The sequence below is a fragment of the Octodon degus genome, unplaced genomic scaffold (assembly GCF_000260255.1).
Source record: "Octodon degus isolate 3935 unplaced genomic scaffold, OctDeg1.0 scaffold00230, whole genome shotgun sequence".
Taxonomy (NCBI): domain Eukaryota; kingdom Metazoa; phylum Chordata; class Mammalia; order Rodentia; family Octodontidae; genus Octodon; species Octodon degus.
In genome coordinates this window covers 830,362-849,761 of record NW_004524806.1, presented here as the reverse complement: position 1 = coordinate 849,761, position 19,400 = coordinate 830,362, and the positions used below count along the sequence as shown (strand labels likewise).

Below are 19,400 nucleotides of genomic sequence, written 5' to 3'. Positions count from 1 at the left end.
GACAAGAACCTAGTTGTTCTGAGCTTGCTTAGAATCTGGTTTCATGGAGCTGCACTATATTTTAACAATAGTGTAGCAAATTAATTGGAAAATTAAGGGAAAAATGGAGGTGACATGTTTGATCTAGTGAGGGAATATAATGAGACTGTGCCCACCGGGATCTGGAATGGTTAGTTAAGTGTAGAAAAAAATTATAGTTGACCTTAGAGAAACGTACTTAGGCATCTAGGACCACTTTGTATAATTTCATATGATGCTATCAACACGAGTGCCCATATATCACTGAGATACGATATTTTCAATTCTTCTGTAAAAATATCCAGGAGGGAAATAGCTGGGTCAAATAGAACCTCTAAGGGAATAGGTAAGATAATTGCACTACTAAGTTCTATTGGTTTATTAAAAGGAAAATTAATACTTAGTTTTCTAAAAATCTTTTTTTTGACCAATCTTGCATGCTTATATCTTTGAAGTAGTTATGTATGCAATATAACAACTATTGTTGATTTCCTATCATGTTTTGAAATGCTGTACTCTTTAATCATTTTTATTTTTTATTCTCTTTAAAATTAAAAAATATTTATCAAAAATTGAACTGTCCATACGAAGGAAAGGATTTTGTGTTTTTAATCCAATACACTAATATTTCTGTAAAATTTTCAGTCAAATGTATTCAGTTTTGTCCATTCTGAACACAGCAATATTAAGGTTAAATAAGATCATTTACCTATGCAGCATTTTCTTCTATCGTTATAAAGAAGGCAATAAAATTTATGTTCTTAGAGAAGAGTTTTAGATCACAGGACAACTGAATAGGAAATACAGAAATTTCTATGTATTCTTCCTTCAAACACACACCACGCATTGCCTCTCTATCATCATTGTACTAGAGAGTGTATATTTGTTATAATCAGTGGAGCAGTACTGACACTTCGTTATCAGGTTAGGTTGCATGAAGCTTCATTCTTTGGGTTGTGCCACTGTGTAATAAATTTTAACAGGAAAGAAAATTATTTCCTATTTTCTCAAGCAAGAAAGTACCCAGGCAGACATTTCAATGATAGGAATGATATAAGTGAGAGGAAAACGTGACCAAACAGAATGGAACATCAGCAACAGAGAGAAGTCAAACAGAAACAATTCCCCAGGGATCTGTGTGTGCTGGCATCACTTACCGAACCCCAGGAGAATAAAAGAGCCGAGCAACATGACACCAGTTTGGAGAGTGTCTGTGTAGATCACCGAGGCCAAGCCCCCTGTGGAGAGAAAGAAAAGAGACAGACATTTTATCCATGTGTACACATCTATTTAACTTCACCTCTGGGTTTCCATCTACTTCAGCCATTTAAAAGACTCAAAAGAAAATGTATGTAACCTCCTGGCTGAGTCACAAGCTTGTTTTGGCTTGTTTATCTCCTTAATTCTTGTGTCTTGTATTGGTTCTATTTTCTTCACCTTATTCTGAGTCTCTGGCAATGAAATCCCATCTTTGTGTGAATGTTAGGCTATTGAGGGTGACTTTTTATTTTAAAGAGAAAAAAACAAAATAACAAAGACAAAAACAAAACAACACAAAACAATAAAAATGGTACAGAATTTCAAAACCAGATGACAGAAAGTAACAACAATTGTTATATACAAATTGTTATTTTCAGTGTGGTTACTCAGATTACCAGATATAAAAATGAAAGGCTGATTAAACAATTAAACATTAATGGTTTCTTTCAATAAACCAATAAAAACTAGTAGTACATTAATCTTAACTATCATATATTTATTTCCCTTCCTTCTTTTCTCCTTTCCACCACCCAGTTGTTCTTTCCCTTAAAAAAATAAACATAACAATGAAACTGAGTTTCAAAACAGGTTATAAAGACAGTTAAGAGAGTTGAGACATTGTGTATTATTATTTTCTTATAGTTATTCAGAGTAGAAGATAAATGAATGCTATCTTGCCTATACATTAGCACTAAACTTCCTTTTTAATGAACTATGAGAAACTAGTTGTATAACAATCTTCACTATCTTGTATATACATATATTTCCCCCCTTTTCCTTTCTTCACTTCCAAAAGGGTGAAATTTTAATATCATAAAAATTTCCTTTGATAATTCCTCAGTCCTCCTCATGTAACATAGTTACATGTGCTAAACAATGAATCATGTAGAAAGACCAGTTTTGTTCTATTGGAAATAACATTTTATTTATTCATTGAATATCAAAAATACTCATTGACTTGTATTTGCTGCAGTGCCATATATAAAATATATATATATATATATATATACATAAAGTATATGTACATGTGAAATATATGTGTATATGAAATGTGTATATATGTGAAATATGTGTACATGTGTGAAAAATATATGAGAGGAATCATCAGGGTTAAGCACAATGAAATAAAACATGCAGCAGACTCACCAGTGATGGTATAAACAGCAGTGACAGCCAAGAGGATGACGATAGCTAGGTAAAGGTCTAATCCCAAAGCTAGCTTTATAAATATGGCCCCAGCAAATATGTCTGCCTAAAAAGGGAATAATTAGGGTTGGGGAAGAAATGTGTATGTCAGACCTCTGGTTTCTCTGCTCCAATATCCATACTCTGCAACCCCTTACTTTTCTAATAAATTCCTACTTGCATGAATGCTCTATGTAAATGTTCCCAAAATAAGGTCTTCCATAAAATTTTAAATAGTGATTTTCTCTTTCTCTCTATATTCTTGTAGCAGCTAGTTTATTGCTCAGTTGAGGCACTTATTAACTGAGGTGAATATGCTGAAAAACTTTTCTATACCATAAGGCCTAGAGAATCTGAGAAATCATTCCTGGGAACCGTTTTTGTTGTGGTAGAACAAAAACTAATAATCTTGTTCATCAATTAGTTTTTTTATGATTATATGTGTTTGTTTTTATTTTGATATGATTATATACAAGATTGGGTCTGCATGAAGAGGTGGATCAGATAATTTTTTCCCTCTGTTCTAGAAAAGCTTAAGCTCCTTAAGAATTATTTCCACTTTGAAATCTTCAGTGAATTCACCTTCATGCTTTTCTGCTTTCCTAAACTCTCTGTAAGGTAGGTGTTACTTTAAAAAATCTTAAAAAAATGTATTTAGTACAGGGTCTGCAGGATCTACATGGTCTCACTAAATAGAACAGGCTCCTGTTTCTCCTGCTTTCAGCCTCCCAAGCACTGAGATTACAGGTGCACCACCAGGTCCAGTCTCAATTGCTGTCTCAGCATGCCCCTGGGGTGGAGCAGGCATGGCTTATGGTGCTGGGGATCAAAGCCCTGTGCTCTGCCTAAGCAGGAGCTTTAGTCTGCTGAACTATCTGGCCAGCCCTAAAAAGTCTTTGAGTCTCATGAAACTTAGCCTCAGGCAATTTGTCCAGTGTCACCAAGATAGTAAGTGGTGAACACAAGATTTGGATTTGTTCAGTGTGACTCCAAAACTCACACCGTTAAAACATCTTGTCATACTTCTATCATGGGATTTTACTTATTGAAACATATAAGGAACATTTCAAAGTATGGAGAACTATATAATTTTGGGTAGATGGTGGTGGTGGTTGCAGAGTTTGTGAACTCCATGCACATTAGACAGGATAAATAACCAACATATCCATGAACCCCACAAGCAAGCCATGAGATGTATATTGTATCAAGATCTGAAAGGAAACAGAAAAATATTTCTGAAGGACCTTAAAATCAAACATAATCAAATATTAAATAAATATTTATTAGGAGAAAAAGTAGACTATTTTTAGATCTGCAGTTGAAACTGGAAGAGATTTTGCTCTGACAAATAATTGGTAAATGTAAAGGTTTTTTGGTAATTTTTTTATTGTTTTGTTTTGGGGGCAAGGTTTTACTGTGGCTCTGAGGCTGACCTTGAACTCATGGGCTCAAGTGATCCTCCTGCCTTAGCCTCTCAAATAGTATATGGGACTATAGGCATGTAACACTGCACTGGTTCTTGGCAAATTCTGAATGAAGCTAGATAAAGGAGGACAAATGAACTCTTAAAAATAACTTCCAAAATTCTCTTTCAGAACACGACCCTACATCAAGGAAAAGTGTCTAACGATGGAATCAAAGTTTAGCAAAATGGGAAACATAATATTTGAATGTATATGCATTAGTCTTGTGGAGGAAGAAAAGAATAATTTTCAAATCAATTATGATATTTTGGTTTATTTTTGTAGTAGTGTGTAAGAGACAGTTGTAAAACTATTTCGGATGTGTTATAGGACTAAACAAACATACATGTTAATGCCTTGGGAAGCTACAGTTTTCAGTTGTATAATAAAGGACATATGAATATAGAATTTAGGAAGGCAATAAAGTATCCTATAGAGATCAATTATAGCTAGAGGCATTAGTGTGATCTCCATTTCTAAACTTTATTATGTGTATAATTGCAACAGAATCCATATTATATATAGATGCATGATATCTACTTATCATCTATCTATCTGTCTGTCTATCTCGTATACTTTCCAATTCTATTTGCTGAAAGAGCCAAAAACCAAAAGTAATACGATAAACACACTTAGCATCTAGATTCTGAGCTCTGGTACCCTTCCCATTTTAAAACAGTCAAGGCTGCACCCCCCTCCAAATGGTTTATTCTGGAGATGGGACATGACTGGTACAAGATGAGTATGAAGCATTTTGTTTTTCCAGAATTTAAGGAAGTAGCCAACACAATGATGGAAACATATCACATTATTTACACAGGAACCAGGCAGAGGACCTTCTACTGGACCAATTTGATATAACATGAACATCAAAATAATTAATAAAAATGATCTTATGCAAAACAATGACAATAGGAATTTATAAGTTCACCTCAATCATAGATAGAGGAGAAGGGAAGATTTTGCCTTTAGTAGCATGCTGAATGATGCCTAGTAACTATGGGGGGATTCCTAGAATTGAAAATTCATTTGGAAGCTATCCTAGTAAATGTAGGATCCAATAAGAATCATCTAGGCATGCTAAACATTGGGAAACTTCAAAGAGTAACAGGTTATTGGAGCATTTAAAATATCTCACCACAGATAGCTTATTAGTTACCAGCAAAAATAATTATATAGTGGAGAATTTCCAGAAGCACAATTACTATGCAGATTGAAAAGATTGTAATTTAAAAGAAATATATATGTATATACTGTTCTACTGTTCACTATTTCCTACAAATAATATCATCTATGAAGATATCAATCATACTTATCCGCATCCATCTGGATTAATTGCTGTTTGATTCATACTGATTTACATTGGGATGATCGAAGGATTTTAATTCTTTTTGTCCCACTCAATCATTTACATGTGAAAAAGCACATTATCTTACTAAGCATTCCTTGACTTTGTATGTATTATATCATACAATTAACATATCACTGATGGTTTTAAAGTTATATGTAAATAGCTTGCATATTATCAATAACTTTTTATGGCAGTGAAATAATATGGTACAAAATTTAAACCATTATAAACATTTTAAGTGTGCAGTTTACTAGCACTAATTAGATTTCTGAAGATGATGCAGTATTTCTAATAAGAGGAGTTTCAGAAATCCAGGACTTTCTGCAATACTGACTCTACTGGAACAATTATCAATATCTTAATAACTGTTGTAGACATGATAGTGTTTTGTCAATATTAACTTCCTGATTCTAATATTTGCATTATGGTTTTCTAAAAGAATATCAAGGTTTTTTTTTTTTTTTTTTTTTTTTTTTGTGGAACCGGGGATTGAACTCAGGCCCTTGAGCTTGCCAAGGAAGCCCTTATTCCACTGAGCCATCTCCCCGGCCCCAAATATCAAGGTTTTGAAGAAAAAAACCTTAAAATATTTAGAGGTTACTGGGCATCACATCTACAGCTTCATTGTATGTTATTGAAGGTTAAAAATCCATCTTAAAAAAGATGATCTCTTTCCAACCAGAGTGGAAGAGAATTTGAAAATTCTTCCATTTTAACTTCTTGTAATTATCTGTTTAATAGGTAATTACTATAGAATCAGTTATCAGAACATAAAAGTACACAAACATTCATATCTAAGGTTAATCATTACTAATACTGTTCAAAACATAACCTTGCAAACAAGAATGGGTTCGTGCTGTGGCATTTCTCCAGCTGACCACGGAGCCTGCATAGTAGTACACATATGGTCTTGGCTTTTTTGCACTATTTTACATCTCCTCTCCTAACCAGGAATCTCTACTCTAGCAGGTCCAGTCCCTCAGGGGCCCCTTTAACTGCTGCCATTCTGCTTGAGTACTGTGTATTGTCTTTATTTCTTTTAGTACAAGTTAGTGATGCATAATGATTACATCCATTGTGAGGAGCTGGTACATGTACATGACACATCTTAATTCTTTTACCTCCTGCTCCTCTGCCCTTTATCTCTTGGTCCCTTTCCCATTTTCAAAAAGTTCTCTCTTCCCATTTTTTATTATCTGTCTTTCATTTTGCAGTCTCATTTCTTTATACTTAGGGTTTCTCATATAAGAGAAACTATGCAATATTTAAGCTTATGTGTCTATTAAGTTTGAGTCATTTGTAGGAAAATGGTACATGCTCTTTAGATTCAGAAAACTATTAAAGTCAGAGCCAGAGAAAAACTGACATTAGCAAGTCTGATCCACTTGTGAAACATATCAGCACAAGCTCATGACTCCAGGAGCTCCCCTGATTCTTCTAACTTTCCTATCTGGAGAACTGTTTAAATTATCTCTCTGTGATCACTTCCAATTCCACTTAGCAGGTACCAGACCCTTTCCTCCACGTGCATAGAACATTTCAATTTGTCCATGAACCATTTCAGCTTGTAGGTATATTTGTATATATTACCATAAGAGGCTATTTCACATCGGATTTTCATCTCCTTAGTTATATGGTGAAATCCATGTGCTCAGAATCTTTGTTAGCGTAGTGCAAACCATAAGATGCAGTCACTGCTCATTCACTTTAGGAAGGTTCATGGGCGTGTCTAAGTAGCTGGTTTAGTTGCAACAATTATTTAGTTACACTGAAGAGCAACAGTGAAGGTAGGCTTTTTCTCTCATGAAGTTTGAGGTGCCTTGTTGGACTCTAAACTTGGGGAGATTATTTTACTAGTCACTGATACATGAGGATAAATGAATTACTCTTTCTCTTTCTTCACATGCTGCTGAAACTTCAAATTCCTATCTGTTTCATTACTCTCCAAGGAATAAATATCTGAACACTTAATTATCTCACTTGGTTTATAGGGGCAGTCTGATAGAAGGTGAATTTGAGAAAAGTCAGTATAACAATTAAAACCACTTTCCTTTTGAATCGCATGTCTGATAAAATAAGTGAAAGTATAAACCTGGACTGGCTCTGTGAGAGAAGACAAAAATAATCACATAGTGAAAAAGAGTGAAGATAAGACAAATCTTCATTTACTATTAAATAGCTGTTTCTTGAATGATAGAAATTTTGTTCTTTCTGTACATCTGTTTTTACATATTAATGCTCTTGGAGGGACAACTGACAGTGTGGAGGGTCTCATGATTTGAATGTCTACTACTCTGTGGCTAGAGTATCTCTGAAACTCCATTTCTTTCATGAAATCTTGGTAGAGAGACGTTAGGAAGCTTAAGACATCCATAAGGCCTGAGCTGGTGAATACTGTCAACAATCTACACGTGCAACACTCTGACCTTAGCATGCTGATCCCATCATGCAAACTACTGTAGTTACTCTCTCAGGAAGCACTTAACTCACAGAAATTTTCAAAGCCACACACATGAAGAGGGATAGGACAGAGAGGTAGACCTGCAGTCTATTCCCACCAAACCTCTTCTTGAGATATTCTGGCATGGTCATCACCTGCAGAGAAAACATCAAGATATGTACGTTTTGCTTGAGGGAGGGTGTGAGATCTCCTTGGAGTGCATTCTTGCTATGGCTGGACTGGATTAGATACAAGAAGGGTGGGAGCCCCTGCCTTTCACTTGCAGTACTGGGGCTGGAATCCAAGGCCTCACAATGTGGAGAAAGTATTACAGGAGAAAGCTACATCTTCATCTTGAGAGGAGGTTTTTGTAACTCAAGTTTGGCTTCTTTTCTTGCCATGTGACTTTTATTTTCTGCTCATATCATGTGATGCCAGCTACCATAAGACCCTCCTCACACTGAGAAGATACCAATACCGTGCTCTTGAATCTCCAGAACTGTGAAATTCCTTTTTTTATAGCACCCAGAAACATTTATAGCAACATAAAATGGATTAAGTGCCACTGAGAATTTTTCCAGACTTAAGAAAATTATGACTGTAGATTGAGGGGAATGTGAGTAAATCTCAACCCTTCAACCCTTCACTGTCTTGCTTATTGGCTTCTTTTGAATCTCTCTAAACCCAAGTCTGTTGAGAACCTCTGGCCCCCATCTCTACCCCTGTGCATCAGCCACATTGAACCATTCCAGGAAGGTGCTCACAGAGTGCCAATCTTTCTTCCTGGGCTTTTCATACAATATTCCCTGTGCTCAGCCACCCATAACACCTATTTTTCTTGGCTAACCTTGCTCATCACCCAAGTCTTCACATGATGATTCTTCCTGAGGTACTTCCCTTAATGCTCAGATTGTTTTGGGAACCTTTCCACTGTTAGCTGGGTTGGTTCGAGACAGCACTTCCAAATGAAATGACAGATACTCTATTGTCTTTCTTCTTGGTGGAGAAATCATTACTTTATTTTCACAGGCATTCCTGACATTGCACAGTGACTAGCAATAGGTTGGGTGCTCAAACAATGTTCCAAAGAGAAAAATCTTTCTCTTGATAAGTCCAGTGGAGATCTCCCTATTGACTAGCTTTGGTATCTTCCATTGTCTTCTGGTAATGTCCACTTTGGTGTCCTACACGTACCACATTTTCAGCCAGTTCCAATGTTGACTCACCCCCTAGGAGTGCTGCCTCCCTGTTATGCATTGCCTGACTTCCCTCTGCACATCCAACTCAATAATGAAAGCTTTATGCCTCAGGCCTCTGAAATTCAAATATTATATTTGCTCATAATGCAACTCTTTTCACTGCCATTACCTGTAATTTGCCATCCTCTTGCCACCAATAATCAAGAAGCATCTCCCCTTTCTTTCTAGTTCCTTCCTAGAGGCTCTCAAAGGATCCTGTAATTTCCTCAAGCTCATTATCTACTCAGTTGTCTGAATACAACATCCTGAAACATGATGTAGTTGTGACCCTTGAGTGCCTGAAATCCTATATTTCCATTTCTAGAAGAATGTAAGATACACTTAAACTATAAGACACACACACGCCTTTCACAGTTGAATCTCACCTATACTTGTAGGTTCACCTCTATTTTCCACACATTCTATCCATTTGAACCCTAATATTACTTGATCTCCAGATAGGCCAAGTAAGGAGGATTTTCACCTTCCATACATTGCAATCTTTGACATTCTAAGATTTGATTTTTCTATCCACAGAGTAAGCCTCATCTCTCAAGACCTAAGTTAGATAATTTTGGGAAGTCAATTTTTTGATTTTGAGATAGGGTCTTACTATGAAGTTCAAGGGATGGGCTGAACTCATTATGTAGCCCAGGTTGACCTCAAACTCAGGGATCTTTCTGCCTCCATCCCCTCAGTGCTGGGATTACAGGTGTGCACTATGCCAGGTGGGAAGCTTTTTTTTTTGTTTGGAACACATGGGTGACCTCAGTTTTAGGATTTCCACACCAAACTTATCTCTACCATGGTAAGATCACTGCTGATTTTTCATTTAAATACATCCACATTTTACACTAGAAGGTGCTATGGGCAAGGACTTTGATTTTTATCACCTGTATATATTTAACAATAGGTCTGGAGGGCCAGCGAGATACCTCAGCAGACTAAGCACCTGCTTTGACAAGTGCAGGGACCAGGGTTCAATCCCTGGTCCTGCATGCTGCATTGGCCCCACCCCCATGGGGGGGCACGGAGCCAGGGACTGAGTCTGTGCATGGTGGTGCATGCCTATAATCCCAGTGCTGGGATTTTAGTAGTCCGTGTAGGTTTGGCTCAAGTCAACTTCTGACAATTGCCAGTTGTGCTGATAACTCACTACTATTATGGACTATTGAACTATATTGGTTTATTTTGCTGAGTTCAAGTATCTACAATCTTTTTTTTTTTCTTCAGAACTGAGGATTGAACTCAGGCTCTTGCACTTGCCATGCAAGTGCTTATCCTACTGAGCTATTTCCCCAGCCCCTACCTACAATCTTTAGACTGGTTTCAAGTATGAAAATGTCCTTTGAAGACTTCTCCAAATACTGCTTCTCTAACTGCAGTGGAACATCCATTTCTGACAAAACAAAATAAAAAAGGGGGATATGTTGGGAGCCAAGAAGCTAGGAAATTGATCAAATATATGTAGGTGGGGCTTGGCCCAGTGCCTAAAGCAAACAAGCTACCTCACTCCTGAGATGAACATCTTGTGTAGTTAAGATTAGCTATTAGTGACTAGGCAACCTAGTGTCATGCTTTACTAACTTCACGAAAGTGTAAATAAAGGATTGTTTTGTTGTAAAAAAAGAGAAAAAAATATATGTATACAAAAGAGTTAGGACAGATATACAGCTACTTTCTCTTAGTTCATTGAGAATAAAACTTTGTACTAATATTGTTTAGACAAGATATCATGTCTGCATCTTGTCCTCTGAGTTACTACTATGAAGACAACAATATGCAATGTATTAATTATTGTAACTATCCTAATAACCTGTTTTGAGACTGTTTCATTGCTATTTTATCTTATCTCTCATTAAAATTAAAAAATAAAATAATTACAAAACAATAAAATGCTATAATGTTTTTAGTAATTTAGACACCACATCTTATGTCCAAAAGGTTTTCAAAGAACACATATAGATACTTACCCCTGCCTTGATGTAGATGGGGACAAAGAACCATCCTAGAACCAGCAGTAGTAGCAAGGACTGTAAGAGACCAAGAAAAACATAAAGTTAAAGAGGCTTGGCTTGAAGGCCTCATTATTTTATGACCTCTGAATCTGAAAAGAAAAAAAAAAAACAAACAGAATTTTTATTTTAGATCTAGTCCTACTTAACAGTTATGGTCACCAGAAAACTTTGTGTTCCTTTCCCCTGTTTCTGTGATTCAGAAGCTACCATTTTTTGGGAGCTTGTAATGTAATGAAATATGTGTGGTGAAAAAAGACCAAAGCAATCTGAGTCTATCTGGGATACTGGAAGTTCATAAAAACTTTGCCAAAGGAAATAATCTTGAATAATAGAATTTTGTTAGCCATGAGAGAGAAATGTGGAGACAGAAGAATATTCCTAGTACCATCTAAGTTTTGTCAAATATAAAATAATACAATGCAATATAGTACTAAAATGTAATTTTTCCAAAGGTATATTACTTATGTTGTTGCAACAACCAGTGAGGTCAGTAAGATAAACACAGTTGTTATTGCTCATATAGGTGGAACTTGAGCCTCATGGACATGAAGGAAGCCCAAGGTCAAAGATAAAATGGGTGCAGCAGCTAAGTTATCTGAAGCCTAACAATTTCACTCATTAGACTATAGGTCATTCTGTCCATGCCTCTGGAGGCTGCTTCATTCTGGAGTCCATGGACCTGTCAAAACAAATCTCTAGCAATAAGGCTTATCTGGAGGTCTTAATGTATACTGATACTATTGAAATAAAGGCAAAGAAAAAAAAACCTCAACACAGAAAGGGCAAAGACCTTTCACATAAGGAAGGGCAAAGACATTTGTAAGTCAAGGTCTTGGCCTGAGACCGTCAGGAATAGTCTGTTTAAGTCTTCACAATGAATCAACTTTCTTTCACACAAGCTTCTTCCTGTCACCAACAAACCCATACCAAATGTTCATGAAAGCCTAGAAAGGATAAAAAACCCCAGAAAACCTCATACTACTCAAGAACATTCATAGTATGTTCCTTGCATGGCTAGTCATGCGCCAGATATAAGGTAGTATGAATAAAAAAGAGGACGTGATGCCTGTCCTTATCTGATTAAGTGAGCTCAGGTCCTACTGGTTAAACAATAAAACAATTAGAAGATCCACCACAGGTTTGTGAATTCTACTTACTATTAAAAATTTACTTTTCCTGTTTCTCTGGTCAGGCCTTACTTGGATGGTCTCTGCCATCCATCTGACATCAGCACCTGGAATGTTCCTTGACATGTTCCAGGCCCAACTCATCATTCTATGGTGGACATGCCCTGTGAAATCTCTTAATACTTAATGAGTGATTCTTATACTGTCTTAGCCTGCATAGAGTATATGTTTGTCTACCCACTGGAATCTAAGCTTTTCAGATAAAGAACCCTGACTTTTTCTTTTTAAAATATTTGTTAATTCTAGTTCGGGGCTGAGAAAATGTTACACTTCAGAAAAAAAAAAAACAAAAGTGAGAGCTGAATGGTCAAAGAGATCAAGGAAAAGTGGGGATTGAATCAAACAGAAATGACATTCTTGGTAGGAATAACCATGTGAGCGAAAGCTGAGATGTAAGTTATAACATGACTGGAATGGCCAAGGGAGAGTGACTCTGCAGAGGTGCTGAATGTCAAAGAATGGATGAGGAAAAGGGAAACTAAAAATCAAACCAAAGAGGAATATAACCTGTATGGATTCCAAGAAAAACTTGGTGCATGCTTTCATTAAACTGTCTGGATAGGGTTTGACTTACTTACATGAGATTCAAATGCTGTAACAGCAATTCCTGAAGCTGCTCCAGTTCCAGCCAACCCCACAAAGTGACCACTGCCAATATTACTGGCAAAGAGGGAGGCACCCATCTGAAATACAAGAGAAAAAACTATGGTTAGAGTAAAGAGATCCAAATCAGACTTCTTGAGAGATAATAGATATTGAGATATTCTAATCCTTACTTTTTAGAGCAAGAACAAGCAAACAGTGGGGCTGGTACAGCAGGCCTGGGGATCAAGCCCCAGGCCCCTGCACCTGCTTGTAAGAGTTTTAATCCACTGAGCTATTTGGCCAGCCCACAAAACTGTCTTTTACAGAAAAAATCTTGTGTATGTGGCATTGGTATGTATCTTTTCCTACAAGCTTTGAGTTGAGCCTATCTTTGGTCCCAGACTCTTAGACATCTATCAGTCCTTGCTTCTTGATCCAGCAACAAGTAACCCAAGGTTGGAGGGAATTACTCACTAAGTGCTTTGCCATGGGACCTTGTTCTTATTAATCTTCCTCTTTATCACCTTGTCTGCTATTCTTAAGACTCAGAGACAAAGAAAATTTTCTTGAATCGACACAGTTCTGACAGAACAGTATTGATGTTAGATCTTGCAATGTCTCTTCTATTTCTACCTTTTGAATCTGTATAATTTTTCTATTCAAATACGTATGGCTTTGGTTATGGCTGAGACTTGTATGTTCACCAAGCCAGCAATAAGAGGGGCAAGTTCTGAATTGTTTCAAATTAAATTCTATTTTTGAGTTTGCAGTTGGTTTTCTACAATCACCCTGGCCAGATCATTTTCCAGTCTCCATTTCTTTTCATACTAGATGATCTAGAAAACCTGTGAAGAAAGCAATTATTTAAAATCTACTATATACCCTTTACAATTCTGCCTTTTTGTAGGTTCATAGAGGATTACTGCAATAGGAATTCAGCCAAAGAGGCCATGCATTAAATTAAAAAAGGCTAATATCCAGCACTCAAGAGTCAAAAGGGAAAATATTAATATTACAGGGATCATGACTCACTATCAAAAGTTTGTAGAGCATAAGATCTAGACAGATATTCAGGGCAAGGCTGGTGTGATCCATGAACAAGTGGGATTCTAAAGAAGGAGAGCAAAGTGGGAGGGCATTCCTGAGGAAGGTAGCAGGATTAGCACAAGGTTGGGAACAAAGATAAAATGGTTCTAGCAAGACTCTGAGGCAGAAAATTATAGATGAAGATCAAGGGAAAAGAATGGAAATACAGCTGAATAGGGGGATCTTCAAATAGAAGACTAAACCTACTCTCAATTGATAGCATTATTATCTTGTTTTTAAATCACAGGCCATGAAGACATGATGTCAGGGATTTAGGAACAGGAATGATATATCAGAACAATGCTATATCAGAAATGATCACTATCTCTATTTTTAAATTCAAACTTAAATACACACACACGCACGCTCTCGCGCCCGCGCGCGCGCTCACGCACGCACACACACACACACACACACACACACACAGAATTTATCTTCAGGAAATGTCTTACTTACTGGCACCCAGGTCATTTCTCGACCGGCCAGGAAGAAACCACCAATTGTGCCTCGGTTTGTCTTCAGCATTGCCTGAGCCAAAGAAAAGACATATCAGGCTCGAATAATAGATTTATTTAAGAATCCTAATTCCCCAGCTACCCTGGTCAAGGTACTGACGTTGATGAGGGTTTTTTTTTTTTTTTTTTTTTTCCTGCTCCTACAGACAGACATATTTTCCTAGAAACTATGATTCAGCATCAATTTTTTTTTCTTTTCAAAGTTTTATTGATAAACATATAGCAATGAGACAGTTTCAAATCAAATCGAAAGTACAGTTTCAACAAATAATACACTGCATATATTCTTCTTAGTGGTTAATTGCTGTACAAGATGCAGACTTGTGATCCTATTTACAAACACCATTAGAAAAAATCATTCTATTCATTAAGAGAATGCAACTATATATCTATCCCAACCACTTTGAATACACAGATACAAAATGTCAGCATCAATTTTTAATGAACTTGGAAGTCATAGTTTTATAAAAATTCAGAACTGGAAGGACTTCAAGAAATTCCATAATACAAATGTTTTAAATGTCTAAATCACCAATCCAGAAAATGAGCAAATGGTAAAGGAAAATAAATGAAATTGATAATAAAAATAACATTTATGTTCATTATTTGCAGTGCTGGAGGTGCCAAAAAGAATAAGTCTATAATTCCTAACTCTATTTCTTTTCAACTGTTGAGATTGTTAAGAGAATACATATACTTGTGATAAGCATTATTTATGCCACACTTAAGTAAATGATTCATAACACAGTGACACTCATGGAATCTTTCAGTATTAAATTTGCCATGCCACACTTCTCCCACCCTAAAATACTTTTGCCGCCATGAATCAGATCAAATTCTGATCCCTACTAGGCTCCCACATACCCATAGCCCAACAATCATGACCACCACAAAATAGATGACAATGACAGAGATGTCAGCAGGATTTTGGATGCGCTCTGACAGTGAAGGCAGCTCTGGAATTCCAGCTGAGGTGTTGGAACTTCCTGTGCTGGCCATGGCTGCAGATGATGGAATTCTCATCCCAAGTGTTGTCCCTTCTTTATATAATGGCTGAGTTAATGATCAACCACTGGCTGGTGGGGCAAGATATCAGAACTATCTCCCATGCATTGGGACCTTTAAACCTCTCCACTTAATCTAGGCTCTGAGATCCTGGCTTTCCAGTGGTCAGTACTGGCATTAGTAGAGTGTCAGAATTACATAGATGTGAGGAGAGAGAGAGAGAGAGAGAGAGAGAGAGAGAGAGAGAGAGAGAGAGAGAGAGAGAGAGACAGAGAGAGAGACAGAGAGAGAGACAGAGAGAGAGACAGAGAGAGAGAGAAAGAGAGAGAAAGAGAGGAGATAGTGTGAGAATTGGAAGTGGAAAGGGGAGGTAGGGAAGTTACCACAGAGAGGAAAGACAAGATGATGTTTGGGAAGACTTGACAGAGCTAGGGAGAGATAAAGGGAAACAAGATGGGGAAAAATAGGGTTGAGTATGGAGCTTGGTGAAAAAGAGCTTGACTAACATGTACAAGACCCTGGGCTTAATTCCCAGTACCACAACAATAAAAGCAAAAACAAATAAAGAAGTACAGAGATGAATTCAGCAAAATATTGCAATATAGTCCAGTAGTCCATAATAGTAATGGGTTTTCCATAAGACTGGCACTGGTCAGAAGTTGTTGACTTGAGCCTTTTACAGCTCAGCATATTAATATATCTTTACTTTTTACATTTTTTAATACTTTTATACTGGATGGTTAAGACCAAGATAAAGCAAGACCTATATAACAAGAAATGAAACTTTTGTGTCTGATAAGGTCAGTCAAATCCTCTCAGGGACTTCTTTTGTTTCACCCTCATTCAGTTTTTTTGCCAATGTTCAATACCTCTGCTGTCACCATGATCCTGAACAGGCTGAAGACAGTGACCACCAGCAGTGTTTACTATAATTCATATTGTTATCTAAGCACTAACTCTTCCTTTCTTTTCTTTTTTTTTTTTTTTTTGGCAGAACCGGGGATTGAACTCAGGCCCTTGAGCTTGCCAGGGAAGCCCTTATTCCACTGAGCTATCTCCCTGGCCTAACTCTTCCTTTCTATGAATTAATGGAAATTAATAGGTTACCTTAGCTATCATAGAAATCTCTGAATTGATAGTCCAGGAAAAGTCTTCCTGCAGTCCAAGGACTAGATTACAGCCAGAAATGCAGCCAGAAAGAATCATCTGGAAGGAAAAGCTGCCATCTGCAATAAGATTACCAGTTGCATTTGCCAGTTGTTACAGGAAGCAGGTATCAAAACTGCTTTTACCAGAGAATGTGGAGAGACAGATTTTGTTGCACCCCAGTGTTAAATGATTCCATTTGAATGGGTTTGCAGAAGAATAGCAGGTGGTTTTTTTTCTCAAAAGAAATCCTGGTGTCAAGGAAGGATTTAAGTGTTTCCCACCTAAAGTAGAGCTATTTTTCAAGCATGATGCTAATAATGATCCACAGTGGTCTGTGGAACAGCTAATTGCTGCAAAATTTTGCTTTGCTAGGTTTGTTATAAGCCAACCTGAAGTGGATATCATGAGTCATTCTACACAAACTATTTTTGAAATAGTTTTATTGAGAAGCACATAGCAATGGGACAGTTTCAAAACTGATTAGTGGGACAGTTTCAACGATGAATGCATTGCATATTGTTGTCTTCTTGGTGGTTGCTCATAGTACAGGATGCAGACATGCTATCTTGTCCACAAACTATTAGAACAAATCTTTCTGCAATTGAATTGAAAGTAGCTGTATGTCTATCCTATTTGAATATCCAGATACAAAATGGTCCTTCATTTGTGTCCCTTTTTTGTTTTAGTTTTTCAGAGATGGGTGTTCCGTTGTCATTTGAACATTGTAGGTGCGTGAATTCAGCAAGATATTCCCATGTAGTCCAGTAGTCCATGGTAGTGGCGGGTTGTCCATGGGACTGGCGATGTCAAGAGCTATTTTTGAAATACTGGAGAAACCTTGGTTGCCCCAGAACTGTACACTGGCTGATATGAAGATTGAATTTTGTGTCGATGTGGGTACCAAAGAAATTGTTCTCATTGATGATACTGATAATGATTCCTGGAGAATCTGGCCATCAGGATATTGAAGCCAGCAGAAAGACAAACAGTCTTACTGTGACCTCAAGGAAGTAACCCCTGAAGGCTCCAGGTGGTAAAGAAGAAATTTGCATGAGTTGCAGAGAGTACACCTGCTTCTGCAATCAGAAAACCAGTGCAGGATTGTAGTGTTGATGTGCTCAACTTCTGATTTTGGTCACGATGAAAAAATCAAGGATTTGGATTATGAGATTCCCTGTGAACTTCGAGTAACATCTGCCCATAAAGGCCCAGATGAAACTCTGAAGAATAAAGCTGAGTATGAAGGGGATGGCATTCCAACTGTGCTCATGGCAGTGACAGGCACAAGCAGTGGTGTAGGCCCAGTGATGTCTGGAAACACTGCATGTTGTTATCAGCTGTCCTCCCCTCACATCAGGCTGGGGAGCTCAGGATGTGTGGTCTTCTCTGAGACTACCCAGTGGTCTCAGCTGTTCAACCATACTTTCTCCAGAAGGAAAAAGTTTGCTGCCCAGATATTTGGATTAAACAACCACAGTTGGTATGGGCCAACTATGAGCAAAGACATTAACACATGGATTGCCTTGAAATAGGCTGAAAAGAAAATCAGAGAATCCAGTTTCTAAGAATGTCATTTCTTTGGGTTGGGGTTCCTATACATTCCCAGTTTAACTGCAGAAAAATAAGCACAATAGAAACAAATGATTCTTGTTTAGAGAAAACAAATATAATTGATAATGAATAAATGCTTCTTTAGATATAAAAAGTAAATACTGTTAATTTCTTTTCATCTTGTGATGAAATTCTGTATCATTTTTATTATTTTTATTTTCTTTAAAATAAAAAAATCACAATTTCATTAAAAAAAATCCCAGCAGGATTTAACCTGAAACCCTGTACCACAGTTTTGCTGAATTCATGCACCTACAATATTTAAATGACAATGGAATACCCTTCTCTGACAAAACTACACAAAAAAGGGGTATACAAATGATCGACCATTTTGTATCTGTATATTCAAAATAGGATAGATATACAGCTGCATTCTCTTAATTTAATGAATAGAGAGATTTGTTCTCCTCGTGTTTGTGGACAGGATATCATGTATGAATCTTGTATAATGAACAATCACTAAAAACAAAATGCAATGTATTAGTTATTGAAAGTGTGCTAGTAATTGGTTTTGAAATGTCTCATTGCTATTTGTTTCTCAATGAAATTGTTAAAAAAAAGAAGCATAGAGATGAAGGAACTGTGGCAGAGTTAGGTGAAACAGAGGGAGGTAGTTCATTACAAGAGCTAAAATGTTCTCAGCTCAAAATTATTTCCCTTTAACAAAAGATTAATCATGCACTTCCTGAGTGCATATCTTCATAGTTTTATAGTACAAGTAATGTGAGTGGATTTATATGGCATCTCAGGACTCAGACAGCTTGGGAAAGAAAGGAGAGCAGCTCTGTGAGCACTACATGTTGGAGAGAAGATGCAGGATTTTGGGGAGGGCTGGGCCACAGATTTTTTTTTCCTTTCGCCCTTCTTCTTTTTTATTTTCTGAGATGATTTTCCCTCTCAATTCTTTTCTCCTTTTATCTTCTATCATTCTGCTATAACTTTTTTCACTTTTCCCCCCATAATTTTATTGAGAAACAAATAGCAATGAGACAGTTTCAAACCAGATTGGTAGGGCAGTTTCAATAATTAGCACATTGCATACATTCTTCCTAGTGGTTAATTGCTGTACAAGATGTGGACTTGATATCCTATTTACAAACACCATTAGAACAAATCCCTCCATTCATTAAGAGAATGTAACTATATATCTATGCTAACCATTTTGAATACACAGATACAAAATGGACATTCATCTGTATCTCTTTTTTTGTTAAGTTCTGTTATTTGAATATTATAGGTGTGTTAACTCAGCAAAATATTCTAAAAGAGTCCAGTAGTCCATAATAGTA

The 19,400-nt window shown here is 36.9% G+C and overlaps 1 protein-coding gene and 1 pseudogene across 2 annotated transcripts in view; one reads left to right on the top strand and one right to left on the bottom strand.

The window, feature by feature from the left end:
* LOC101568798 (solute carrier family 5 member 4-like) overlaps positions 1–15,846 on the bottom strand; it is a 57,907-nt gene extending 42,061 nt beyond the window's left edge. Inside the window, exons 1-8 of one of the 2 annotated variants that reach the window (XM_023705851.1) lie at positions 15,802–15,846; positions 15,211–15,282; positions 14,288–14,359; positions 12,739–12,843; positions 10,929–10,988; positions 7,768–7,872; positions 2,425–2,530; positions 1,176–1,256 (exon numbers count right to left, since the gene is read on the bottom strand). In XM_023705851.1, the coding sequence (XP_023561619.1) occupies positions 1,176–1,256; positions 2,425–2,530; positions 7,768–7,872; positions 10,929–10,988; positions 12,739–12,843; positions 14,288–14,359; positions 15,211–15,228 (547 nt within the window). In that variant the 5' untranslated portion in view covers positions 15,229–15,282; positions 15,802–15,846. Of the gene's footprint in view, positions 1–1,175; positions 1,257–2,424; positions 2,531–7,767; positions 7,873–10,928; positions 10,989–12,738; positions 12,844–14,287; positions 14,360–15,210; positions 15,346–15,801 lie in introns of those variants that run through there. The other variant, XM_004645495.1, reaches the window with a different exon arrangement.
* A 636-nt stretch (positions 15,847–16,482) lies between these two features.
* On the top strand, positions 16,483–18,065 carry LOC101562574 (annotated as a pseudogene).
* The last annotated feature ends 1,335 nt before the right edge of the window (positions 18,066–19,400 follow it).